This window comes from Paracoccidioides brasiliensis, assembly GCF_000150735.1.
Source record: "Paracoccidioides brasiliensis Pb18 unplaced genomic scaffold supercont2.1, whole genome shotgun sequence".
NCBI classification, from domain to species: domain Eukaryota; kingdom Fungi; phylum Ascomycota; class Eurotiomycetes; order Onygenales; family Ajellomycetaceae; genus Paracoccidioides; species Paracoccidioides brasiliensis.
The window spans coordinates 1,421,790-1,435,238 of NW_011371358.1; the positions used below are offsets into that span (position 1 = coordinate 1,421,790).

The 13,449-nt window shown below is 42.9% G+C and overlaps 3 protein-coding genes across 3 annotated transcripts; 1 reads left to right on the top strand and 2 right to left on the bottom strand.

Annotated features, from left to right (window-relative positions):
• Positions 1-4,521: 4,521 nt before the first annotated feature.
• On the bottom strand, positions 4,522-5,572 carry PADG_00438 (eukaryotic translation initiation factor 3 subunit G; the record flags this gene model as incomplete). Its single annotated transcript, XM_010758049.1, has 4 exons — positions 4,522-4,574; positions 4,636-4,807; positions 4,864-5,488; positions 5,556-5,572. The coding sequence occupies 4 exons, from the start codon at positions 5,570-5,572 to the stop codon at positions 4,522-4,524; spliced, it is 867 nt and encodes a 288-aa protein (XP_010756351.1).
• A 1,108-nt stretch (positions 5,573-6,680) lies between these two features.
• PADG_00439 (uncharacterized protein) lies at positions 6,681-8,572 on the bottom strand (the record flags this gene model as incomplete). Its single annotated transcript, XM_010758050.1, has 2 exons — positions 6,681-8,369; positions 8,438-8,572. The coding sequence occupies 2 exons, from the start codon at positions 8,570-8,572 to the stop codon at positions 6,681-6,683; spliced, it is 1,824 nt and encodes a 607-aa protein (XP_010756352.1).
• A 3,514-nt stretch (positions 8,573-12,086) lies between these two features.
• On the top strand, positions 12,087-13,200 carry PADG_00440 (uncharacterized protein; the record flags this gene model as incomplete). Its single annotated transcript, XM_010757524.1, has 3 exons — positions 12,087-12,173; positions 12,371-12,612; positions 12,813-13,200. The coding sequence occupies 3 exons, from the start codon at positions 12,087-12,089 to the stop codon at positions 13,198-13,200; spliced, it is 717 nt and encodes a 238-aa protein (XP_010755826.1).
• Between the last annotated feature and the right edge of the window lie 249 nt (positions 13,201-13,449).

Here is a 13,449-nt window from a genome sequence, read left to right on the forward strand (position 1 = left end):
AATGGGAACCATATAATTAAGACTAAAAATGAGTATTATTTCTATTTAGACCCTGGAGAAAGGAGCAGGCATCCAGCATCCAGCCTTCAGATATGCACATGGTTCTGTAATCAATAACTATCAACGGGCATCGGCAAACAGACATGTCATTTGTGCAGATAGAGATCAAATAACCATTTGCCAACTGGTCAACGTCGATAACGTCAGTAGGATATGCAAGAATGGTTCATCTGTTATCGAATCCAGCAGCTAATTACTGATGGGGAGACAGCAGTCTCTCATTCTTTTCCAAATATCATATTAGAAATGTTATATCAAAATCCCCTCCATTCAAGAAACCCCTCCTCCTCCGCATCTTGGCCTGGGCCCTGGTCTCCAAGCCGATCACTTCTAGTTAGGGCCTTTCGCTAAAGATCAGGGTATATATAGCGGACGAAGTGGTCAGTGATCGCCCGCGCGCCTCTTACCTCATAATATGAGCTCTATTTAGGGCTCTTCATATCATATCTAACATTTCGCCCGCTATTCGGGCTGAAGACGCCACTTCTTGTTGAGTTTTGCGCGGATTTGATTTCGGCATATGCATACTAATAAGGGAGGAGGCCCGAATAGAGCGGGATAGAGGTGGAAAGGAGAGAAACCATAGCTAAACTAAGCCGGGCTCAGGTAAAAAAGGGCAAGGCAAAAAACAAGGCTCAGTTGGGCTAACGAACTAACTGACGGCTGACGGGAGCGCTCGACATGATCGATGACGGCCTCGCTGATCATGACATACATGCTCGCTATAGCTAGATGATCTTTTCGATGTATTTGGCTGATAAATAAATAATACGTGCGGAGAATACATAGAAAGCCGGTTATGCTGGCTTTTTGGCCATATGTCCCCTTATTACTCTTCCTTTGTCTTCTTGATAACAATCAGGAGTCACACAAAACACCATATCCCCACGATATCATTATGTACCGGATATGGGCCTAAGCCCCGTATGGATCTCTGGTTAGGTATCGGGAAATTTCCCGCCTCGCATATATGAGAAAATAAAGGGAACTTTTTTTTTATTGGTTCCGATACATAGTTACCTACATGGATCACGGAGCTAGATCCCCATGTAGGGACATAGAAACCCGCATTGTATGTATCCAGTAGAGATGCGGGACAGTCAGGGCCTTTGTGGTGGCCGTTTACCGCTATTGCCCAGAGGCCATCCATCACATAATCCTTATAACTATCATATGATGATGTTAATGCTAAAATGAATATGGAGGTAGTTAACCTGGTAAAGGGGTTTCTCAGCTTTTTCCATGGAAGAAGAACCATCCCAAAGATTCCTAGCCTCGGAGCCTCCGAATGGATAGGTGGCAGGCACAGGAATAAAACACGAGAGAGGGTAGCCCGTAGAACGGGGAGGAAGATATACGTCGTGTCAGGATATGGAAGCAGGTGAGGAATGTTGAGGAAATATACACAATTGATACCGGTTTGAAGAAAGTATATAACTTCTAGACATTTGGTACCGAGATAGTTCTGCAAGTTGCAGGAACAAGACGCACGTAACTTCTGGGGATCAAGGTTAGCAGTCCTTGTACCCGTTACAAGCCTACAGACTTTAAAACCCTCCACGGTTCCAATGTCGCTTCGCAGGTAAGGGGGCGGGCGAGGTTTTTGTCGCTTCACCCAAATCGTTGGGTATACCTTAAATCATGGTCTCTCGTCCTATTCGTTCCCAAGACGGAGTAGTTACCAACGTTCGAACGCTCGCAACTCAAAATTTGACGAGTTGTGGCTAGTTAGTGGGCTAGTTAGATATGTTACGTATCGATCTCAGTAGGGCAGAGTATGGTTCATTCGGCCAGACCGCACAATCCCCCTAGATGCGATCCTGGGTTTGCTCTGCTGTAAATAGGTATATATGCGGAGTACCTATGTATGTGCAGTTACATGCTAAACTTGTAGCTCGATAAATCTGTCAACTCCGGGGGGGAACAGATCCATGACATTTAACTGCCGAAGGAACCAAACATGGAAATTAAACAACGGACGCGGCACCCTTAAGGAGAAATATCCGACCCTCCTGCATACGATTCTGGATTACGGGAGCCAAAAGGAAGAAATTTTCATGTCTTCATCGTTTCTTCCCTCTTTCCGGCCCCATAATATCAATCGAGAAACATGCCACCCGCTGAGCCAAAAATTTCTCAGCCTTGGAGATTGGTTTTATTCTTTGAGGCGGTGTCAGGCTGGCCTAATCTGTGCATTTTCCAGATCGTTGCTGTCGGAGTGTTAGCGCCAGGGTTTTATCCAGTTGGTTCATTTTATCTGCTGAATTTCCAGGGTGGGCCTTTGAAGTGTGTATGTGCGGTGTGTCTGGTGCTTGAATGGTGTGTGTGGGTGGGCGCAGGGAGACCGATGGGTTTGCTGGCTGCTCCGTTTTTGCCAGTTGGATTTTGGTTTCTTTTTTTTTCATATAATTAACTAACTAATAGTTAACTTAGTACCAAGGTATGCATGTATGATATAAAACTGAGCTATCTCCAATCCCTACCACTCCGCGCCGGGTTTTGACAAAAGAAATGTTTTCAGCAAAGATGTTTGCTATTCATTTGCCGTCGGTTGGGACTTCAGGCAGTTAAACATCGAGCGGGCGGTTGGGTAGAATCGAAGGGCGTCGTCGTTGATACTCAGGGTTGGTCGCTCAGGAGATGAAGCCAAATCAATCCTTTCTCGCCCATTCTGTTGCCTCAGTTCGTTCCTTACCCCCACATCAGCATTAGCACCTATGAAATTGCCGTGCTCGTAGTCTTTTCCCGGAGTTTTCTATTCCTCTCATCCCTCGCTAGGACAGCCTGATCTGTCAACAATCTTCGTTCCGACTTTATATTGCGATACAATCTGAATCAGGGTATATGATGTTTTTCCGAACTTGAATGGAAAGAATTTTGGCTCCCACTCCAGTGCAAACAAGCGGCCATTGTTAAGTAAGATGAACGATATGACTATTAGACTAAGTAACAAGAGGTGAGAAACCGGGTAAGGACGAGAAATGACGGATTTGTAGCCCAGCAGTAGTTAAGTGAAATGGGAAAACTGTAAGTTGCATGACGCCAAAGATTTTTGTTGCCAATAGAGAGGATAAGACAACACTGTAAAGAAGAAAGACTGAATAATGAGAAAATGTTTTGCATTAATTGAGGACCCTGAAGAGTTCCCAAAAAAAAAAAAAGTCCCAAAATACAGTGAATGGGGAGATAGAGCCACGAGAAGAGAAGTAAGGAGCAAAAAAGCAAAGTAGAATGCATGCACTATGTAGATTCATACATACCCCCTCTGCAGCGCATGAGTGATATTAGCAGCTTCTCGGATTCTACGTTCCCAGCTTGACCATTCATTCGAACGATTCACCAGACTGATATCAGAAGTAAATAAGTCTCTAGCTGTTGGGACTATCACAGCTGTGAGATACTCAAACGGTAATGTAGCTTTTCAGATGCAATGCGGTGCGTCGATTGGGGAGAGGTTTTGTAAGACTTTAAAGCGGGCGTGGCTTACAGTATGTTGTTCTACTTTTGTGAAGTTCCGGCCATAGATGGAGGGGCGGAGCAATCGTACGCTAACATAGATATCGTGGGGGCTAGTTATACAGCATGCGGGACTGGCGGGATGCTCATGCCCGCTGAATTTAAAAGTCTGACCGCATATATGCATACAAATTTTGCTCCCTACTCATTAGCGGACCTTGCTGTCGGCGGTCGAAATTTGAAGAAATTTCAAAAACGTTGATACAGAGGGGTGATTTCTTATATATTGAATCGATGTGGGGAGTGGGAGGAGAACATGAAGCAGAAAGACACAGAAAATGGGTTGGTTGGACGTATCAGAATAAAGGGGAACAAAAAGCAAATATGCAGAAATGTCCGAAAGAAAGGCGGAAGAAGGATGGAAAAGGAAAGAAGAAAGAGTGGACACGAATACTATTTGCTGTCGATGATTGCTGCAAGGACATCCGAATGGATAGGGCATAAGGGGCCCGACATATTTCGTAACACCTTGGAATGTATGGGACCTTGGCTGAATGACGTGTTCAGGACTGCGGCGAGAAGCCTTATTATTTTATGCGGTATTTGATATTGCTGTAAAAATAAAAGCATAGGAGTTGGTGGGAACAAACTACGATGCCTAGCGCCAAAGGGGGATACTTCGAAACCATGATGTTATGAAAACAGCCCTGGAGGAAAAGTGATTGCATGTGGAGCAATAAACCAGAGAGGCAAGGATGGGATGACACACACTGCGAGTGAAGGGCCAGTGGATATGAACCAGTACCTCAAATCATAGGTCCAAGTATACGAGCGGTTTTATGGTTGAGATCGTCTACGGATTTGGAAAGAATCAATTAAGGAAGCCGTATATGTTGTCATTCAACAGTCGTTATCAACAAAATACGCTGAGAGAAAAAGTTTCTTTACCGAAAATCATATCAATTTGAAAACACCACCACATTAGCCAGAAGCAAACCAGTTTAATCACGAAGTCTTCTTCGCAAATTCCACTCGGAGGATCAGATGCCGATAACCAACTGTTTAACGCATTAGCAATGGAATCGTCGGTCGGTGATACCCCCAATTTTTGTAACTTACAGCCGTCCATTTTCTCGCATGCGCGAGCAGCATCACTTCTATCCTGAAATGAAATGAAGGCAAAGCCTTTGGCCATGTTAGTTTCCCGATCCTTTGCCAAAAAGACTCTGGTAACGCGACCAAATCTCTCGAACATGTCCCGAATTTCTTGCTCTTCCGCCAGCTCGCTCACCTGCCACACAGTTAGTATGCAAGAACGGCGCAACACCTGATTATGCATGAACTTACGTTCGTAACGCGCAGAGTTGCCAGATCATCTCGCTCATATTTACCGCCCATCCGCTCTCCGGCTGCAGCACCACCCTTTCGTAGATGGGGTGGCACATAACTGTTGCCACCAGCGCCCAGGCTGCCCGCCGGCCGCTCATCGCCCATATCGTCAACAGCAGCGGAGCCAGATTCTTCAACCGGTGCCATTGTGTCCTTGAACGGACATCTGGCAGTGAAATGCTCCCCAGAACAAATTCGGCATTTGACTTTCTTGTCCTTGAGCTGATCTTTGATGCTTCCCTTCTCGAGACCGGCTTTCTCTGCCTCCTTCGCTTGTGCTTTCCAGTTTACACTGGGTCTGAAGATAATATTTTCTCCAACAGAAGTGGTATGTAACGAGGGACCGGGAGGGTGACCCTTCTCAAGTCCAAACTTTGCCCACGTTCGTCGTTCTGCGACTCTGGGGTTCACGTGTTCCTTGACCACTGTTGTGCGAATTCGGCGGCTAGTTTTCACTTTTTTGCCATCGTCATTAAAGCGATAAGAAATCACCGTTTTGGTGCCGTCTTTGTTGGTAATAACCTGTTGAGCTGGAAGAGTTTGGGCGTCATCAAACTCCTCGTCGTCCGCCCAGTCAGAGCGACTATGGCATGTTAGTTGACAATTTATTTCACATCCAATACAAACAAAGAGTTCAAGAGCAGACGTACTTTGCAAATTTCGACATGTTTATGGTGCTTAATATTGTCCACAGGGCCGTAGTTTGGCTGATTGTTCGATGGTTGTAACTGGTCGGATTTTACCAATGTGCAATTATCTCAAAAGTCTTGGCCGATGAACAAGGGCTCCATGACAGTCGGAGCTAAGTCGGCCCGGTCAGATGTTGCTAACCGGAATGGAAAGTTGGTTCACCTTAAAGTCACGTGGGGTTGAGCTATCTTCCATTCAACAATCACTTTGTGACCTTCGACGGGTTATTGCTTGAGCATTCACACTTCCTTTATGACATTCTTCACATTGCTTCATATGCGATACATTCACATTGACTCCATTACTACTTGACATGTCCAAACATCTCAAGGGCGTTTAGGTATGCTAATGATCCCTCTGAATGCTATTCTTTTTTTTATTTGCTAATTTAAATTGACGAGTCAATGAGCATCTCGATCTACGCTAACTTTACTCACATCACACTCATAAACGCTTTTAGGATGTACAATTTAACATATTAATCTTCATTATATATGTTAACTTCTTGAGAATTGCCCTTCGCGTCGTCAATTCTAACATTTGCTTCAACGCAGCAGCTACAAGGTCTACGATCCCGAACATCATGTAACCACTGCCCAGCACCTACCAAATGGTGACGGGCGTTGCCTCATTCAGGAGAGGCGCAACCATTTCTGGTGCAGATTTACGGGACTCGATACGGAAACTTAGGGGCGTATAGATATTTCCTGAAGACTTTCGTGGGTGAGGATCCTTAAGCGCTCATAAATCCCCTGTCATTAATATATATATATCGACGAAAGCGGCAATCGAGGGGCTACATTGTTGCCAACGATCAGATATCTGACTCTGGTTGGCATATTACATTAACTACAAATAAAATGTCACCTGCATGAAAAGGTACCTAGAGTTAATGTGATCGAAAATTACATCAAGGGGAACAATAGGGAATTTGAGTTGCGAACAATCCGAAAAACTTTTCAAAAATCAAACCATACACTAGAATCTGGAATCCCACATTTTTTCTACCATCGTGCATTTCGGTCAGCGAACGAAAAAGTCGCCTTTCGAACCCCTCTGTATACCTCTGGGGCCATTGCTTTGCTCTAGTTGGCCATCGGACATGTGCCTGGAGAAGGCGTGGGAAAGGCAACGATGTAATCCTTTCTGAACGTTGCATTCCCTTCTCTTATGGCCTCAATCTGATTGTCTGCGCATGACGACTCCATGGACCAGAAGTAACATGTTGGAGATGGTGTAGGAAGGTCTTTCTCAGTATGAGTGGAGTTCGCGGGTCCACCAGTCGAGTAATTCAAATGAGTGACCAAATCAACACTCCCCGTTGCAAAGTCAAGGTATGAAAGTGACCGACGAAATAATTCTAGCGCGAGCGCTGGTTGATAAGAAGGAACTGTGTGGCCAGCCTGGTAGACACGAATGAACGAATAGATACCCTGCTGCCGTACAACCCCCCAATTATTCTCTTCGGTAGAGTTCAATATAATGTCCGCGTAGCCGGAATTTTTGAACTGCACTGAGCCATTATACTTGACCGCAAGACTAACAACTTCTCCGCCGATCCAGTTGCAAGCGTAATCGCGATCGCCATATACCAATGTCACGGGGACATTGGAATCTAGCAGGTAAGCGAGATCTTCCAGATATCCTTTCTTGTCGCTTCTCGCATAGTCTCCTGACTTGTTGAATGCGTTTCCGACTGCTGGGGAGAACTCGGTAAAATTAACGGGGACTCCCAATGCCTGCTGCACATCATGACGTGCCAGAAACCCGACATAATACTCAGGTGGGAATGGATCAAGGTAGCAGTGAGACATATCATAATAACCCCATTTTTTCTGGTTCACATAAGGGCCCTCAACATTATTCGCACAGAAATTGCTTGCCTCGTAACATTTGCTAGTCACATTTTCAACGTTGCCAATGACATCAGGATCATAGGTTGCAGCAAGGCGTCGACACTCGGAAATCTTTTCAAGGCAATGGCTCAGAGCGCCTTCTGACTCGTTTTTCGCCTTCTCGTCGATTCTCTGAATTCCATAGGAATTATTGAATGCAATTGCAGGATATGAGAACGATTGGAGTGGTAATTCAATACAACCATTGATGATTGCTAGAGCTTTCAAAACCAGGACTTTGCCCTTTACCTTCAACGATTGAATATTGGAGTTTTGCTCCATAATATACCTCGCGAAAGTCGGGCCATATCTGCCACCGTATGACTCCGTCCATAAGTATATGTCGAAATTTCTCCTGCTCTCGGTATACTTGTTGAAGTCCAGAGTCCAAAGCTGAAGGAAGTACCAAAACTGCCTTGCAGCATTCTCCGTGGTATTGGCTGTATTGAGCTCGTTCTGACTCGAGAAGACTCCGGCAATTATTGTATTATTTGGCATTCCGCCAGGTATAATATTCGACGTTTCCAAGTCAATAACCCCATTGGTAATATTATCATAGCTAAATCCCGTCTGAACAGGCTGATCTAGATAAAGCATATTGGAATATCTATTCCACGAGTACTCGTTTGGCTTTGTTGTTCTGGAGTCTTCAAGGACCTGGCAAGGCCCATTCTCTGCAAATAACCCAAATATCGACGATGCACCGGGACCTCCGTTGAGCCAAATTGTGAGCGGATCATCCGTCGATTTATTCTGAGACTCAAAATACCAGAAGAATAGATTGACCGGGTAGTTTTGATCAACTCCGTGCATCGTATTCGGTGGGAATTTGGCATATCCAGCATATGAATTTGTCCCATTTTTGCCACAAATTCCATCCTAGGTGAAAGAGTCCTTTCAGTTAGCAACTGAGGAATATAAATTAAATAAATCTATGGATGATCTACCTTGACCCGTTTATAGGATATTTGCGCTCCTTTCAGAAATGTCGAATTGATCACAGTCAAGCCAGTTGGGGTCGGGGGATATCCAGCGCGAATAACAGTCAGAAAAAGAAGACTTATCATCAACAGGAAATACATTGTGGCATAAGCAGCGACAAGAGAGAAGGGTTCAAAATAACCAAGGGGATTGAGAGAATATCCTTACATGAGCTAAGCTTGAGCTCAGTTTGTACCTTTTCTTCGGTGAAAGGTAACAATGTTGATCTTGATATCCCTGACATTGAAGCAGTTTTGGATAGTATTCCCACGTGCAGATTTCCATTCAGCAGGCGAATGGCATATCCACTACCGGATGCCCGGATCTCATTATGACATATCTAGGTAACTAGATAATGTATAAACGGATATCAATTTAGCTTTACCCTCATTGGACATGTTCACCGGAATCCACGGATGGGAGTGGAACTTTGTAGGGTATAAGTGCTTTGCGAGAGTTTACCCCGGATAGTAGATCTCGAAAAGTTTACCTTATCTCTTCAACCCTAACTAACTACTAAACTATTAGGTTAAGTTAACTAAACATTCGAATGGTCTTCTCATACATTTCCCCAGCAAGGGTCGTGTTTATCCAGCTGACCATCAAAATGTCAACAACAAAAGATGCTCAAACCTCCTATCAAGAAGGTAGAATCCCATTAAGTGTCCGAGCTGCCGCACACACATACGAAGGTCCCTCATACCAGCTTAGTTGAGCGACTACCTGTCCGTACAACACAAAGAGATTCTCAATAGAGCTGCTAAGTTTGCTATTTTATATACTAAGAGGGTCAAACAGCTAGTCATTCAACTCTCTGTACTTGATATATTAGAGCCTAGATCACATTCACACAAGTATCATAAAAATGCAGTAATTATAACCCAATTACATATGAGACTTCTCTCAACGGCTAAATGGTTTAGGCAGCCGCTTGGTAGTTAATACTAGGCGTGGGATCACTCAATCTGGGGAGACAAAAAAAAACATTTATTAAACAGCGTCTGATTGGTATCTCTAATAGTTGTCATGTCATTTAATTTAGCTGTTCGTATCTTTCTTTAAGGCTTTAGATATAGTTTTCTTTCTTCTTTCTTCTTCTTCCTTCTCCTTCTTCTTCTTCTTCTTCTTCTTCTTTCTCTTTGCTTGTGTGCATTCAGTGACTATGACAAGTTAGTTGAAGTTGAGTACATACATAAACTGATTATACAGAAGGAAGTGAGGTTGAAAACACACTCATAATAAACAAAACTATATCTAAAACCTTAAAGATAGAGTGAATAATTCTAAAGCTTGCAATATGATCAGAAATGGTGGCAATTAATGCGTTAGTAGAACTAACAGCTATTTTAGCTGACCAGAGATGCCAATCAAATGACGCTGTTTAATAAAAGTTTTTTTATCTCCCAAGATTTGAGGTACCCCGATATGAACTCTTGATCCCACACCAAGTATTAAACTACCGAGCGGCTTCCTAAACCATAGATTCCTTCTATAGTTATCAACTCATGTAACTCTGTACTTCATGAATTTGTCATAATCACAGACAGTATTCAAGTAATAATAATAATAATAATAATAATAGTAATAATAATAATGATGATGATGATGATGATGATGATGATGAAATGAATAGCTAATGAATTTTGGTGTATAGAGGTTTAACGAATTTTTGTATGAAGAATGAATTCAGGAAGAAATTTTTGTTCATTACAGGGAGGAATTCGTGTAGGTAGTCCATATCCTTGATGAGAATTTCAGTCTCCATAATTAACATTCCTTGGAGTTATAGAGGTTCGAGAGGACTGATATCCTTATGCTGATACCGCTCATTCTATATACAAATCTAGTCCGAAAGGGCAACAACAGGCGTAATGGGAAAGCTATTCCTCAAAAGAAGAACTAACTAAAAAAGGCAACTTTTTAAGATTAAAAGCAAATTTTAAAGTTGGAGGCCGCATGCAACCGCAGCACGTTGAATCAATGATACGGTTCGCCTTATGGCACTATATATCAGCCGCGTGCTGATGTTCTCACCCTCTCACCCGCCTTACAATGTTCCTCTAGACAACAATAGGATATGAAAAGCACGGATGAGCTTCCTTGCACTGTACACCATGTCTCTTCTTAGGGGGGAAGGACCTGTGGTTTTGCCCTGACCGGCTTCATAAAATGAACTCGGGCTCCGTTGATTGCTTGGCCCGAAGATGTCTTCACTGCACAGGGAGTTGATATCCGCTTTTCTTTCTGCTCATTTTTGGTTCGACTATCATTTCAGATGTCATTGGGTGATTAATATATTATGTTTAAAAATATTATTATTAAATAATAAATCTTAATTATTTAGATCGAGCGAGTGTTGTATGTCTATAAAACTTTTAAATATTATTTTATTAGATTTAAAATATTATTTTGTAAGATTTATATCTATTTAAAAATATAATATTCAAAATATATTCTGCGTTCATATTCTGCTGAAGGCTTCACCAAATTCTCTGGCTTCTCAAATCCAACGGCATCTGGAATGGCAGAGTTAAGGATATGTTTTAAGGAACGGAGTCCAATTTTCGAGTCTTTCGTCAAATTTCATGCAGCTCATAGATAATTCACACATTAGGGTAAGAGTTGTATGATCAATGCAAATCCAACCCCCGAGGCGGTGTCTTCGGGACCACTTCAGGGAGGCTGAACACACGACGAATAGCTACGGCGGACGCATTGTAGTCGCTGCAAAGCCATACCAAGGTGATCCACCAAGCGAGAGAATCATTCGGTTCATGACTTTTCAAAAATTAACTAAATAAATAAATAAAACAAAACAAAAATAAAAGAACAAAGGAAAAAAGAAAATAAAAAGAGAAAGATAAGAATAGAAAAAGCATGGTAGTAACAGTGACAAGGAAACCCAGCAGCAAATAACATATTAAGCCTTATCCCTTCATTGAAACTATGTATTTATAAATAGTCATACCTCACAACATAATTAGTTAGCTAATAGTTGGTTAGTTAACTTAACTAGTTATCCCACACATGTTTGTATGCTCTTGACTAGGAGAGTGATATTCCTCATACCTCTCAGCCCCTTTTCTTACGCTTAACTAAACTTAACCCTAATTCGAAGCTAGTAATATTAGTTAGTTGAAGGTTAACTTGCAGAAAAGTGGGCCCGGCCCTATTTAACTCTCCAGGCCATTATAGTTAGTCAACCAAAGTCCAACTCCAGAAAAGTTGACCGTATTTATATACTGTTGGGCGGTTGGGCCACCCCACCACACGTGATGAACCTTATATAGTTAGTGTTGGGGCCTAGGCTTCCTATTATGGACTAGCGCACCGCACAATAGTATATAGCATCCCTGAGATAGGCTACAAATACATCCACTTCAGACGTCCAAACAGTTAGCTAGCCTCGACCTACAACAATAACAAGATTAACCATCCCACATATACAAGCCCTTCGTTTTTTAAGATGCGTGACGGAAAGCGGGTCCCCTTTACTCTACAGAACTTTTTATATTCACTATTAGTAAATTTGTCGCCCTCACTAGCCAACTAGAGACAAGTTGAAAGCATATACACAGCCCCTTCGTTTGCCAATACAATATTCTTTATCCCATAATGGCCTCATCACTGGCAGAACTTTGTGAGCAAGTCAAAAGCCTTCTTCCTGAAGACCTCCGAGACGACCGGTGGTATCTGCCTACGGTAAGTTCCTTAAACGCTTTTTATTTTTATTTCTATTTTATTTTATTTTTATTTTTATTTTTAAAAAAGCACTTCCACTCGAGCGGATCCCTCGAAAATGAATACAGCTGTGGAAATGGAAATAGTCAAGCAAGACGAATAAGAAATAAAAAGAATCCGAAAATCTTTCTGACAATTCGTAAAATTATTGAGACAAGGCTGCTGGCCTGGTTGCTTCCGGGAAACCAACCGAACTAGGGAATCTGTACCAGTACATATTAGACACAGAATTTCCCAATCTTACCGCTGCGCAGGAGCGGAGGTTAGCATCACGGTTCAGTGACCTGCTCATGAAAGAATGGACACTTGTCGGCATCCCGACTGTTTTGATGGCAGTCTCCGCGCTGGCCAAGGTTGAGAGATATGTGTCCGCAGAGAATACAGGACTGGATGAGAAAAGGTAGGTTCTTTTCTTTTTTTTTACGGCATATCTTTGTCCTCACGTTTATTGGACATACTATTTTAGACTTGTTCATTCTGTTATGTTGTTCCGCGTGCCTTCATGGAATGTCAGCTTGTTTGCATGGGGTGGGAAGCGGGAGGTGCATTTCGTTAGATTGGCAGCACTGAAGCTACACACCTAATCAACCCGTTGAGCAGGAAAAACATTGACTTCGAAAAGGATATTACGGAACGTGGAACAAAGCTCATCGAGCTCCTCTACAAGCAGAATCTTCAGTCGATATTCGACACTTGGGGGTCTTACAGGGAGGAATTTGTCTGGCTGGAGAAGAGTGTGATATATGGACTGTTCCTAGCTGATCAGTCCGTCCTATCGAAAGAGGAAACATTGCTCGTCACGTTGCCTGGAATAATGTGCCAAGGCTGGCCGGGACCTGCAATGTGGCATCTTCGTGGCCTGCGGAGGATAGGTCTGAGTGTGGAGGACGTAGAGAAGGTTCAGCAGGCTGTAGAGGCCGTTGCGGTTTGGGCGGGTAAGTCGGTTGAGGGGTGGCCGAGGGTCACAGATATTAAGGATGAGATATAAACCACTTCCTTTGCATTTGGTGATTTGAATTACGTTTCATTCGCACGTGGATATAATTATGCGTGGCTTCAGCTATTGATACAACAAATATTGGAGGAACATCTACGTGAAACGTTAAAGTCCTAGTCATATTGGCTTTCACTACTCTGTAGTGCTCACCACTGTGTATATAAGCACAAATTTAAGTCGCTGAAACAACACCATTCTCAGATGTCGTAGTTGGATATCTGCACCTGCTGCAATTTCGGA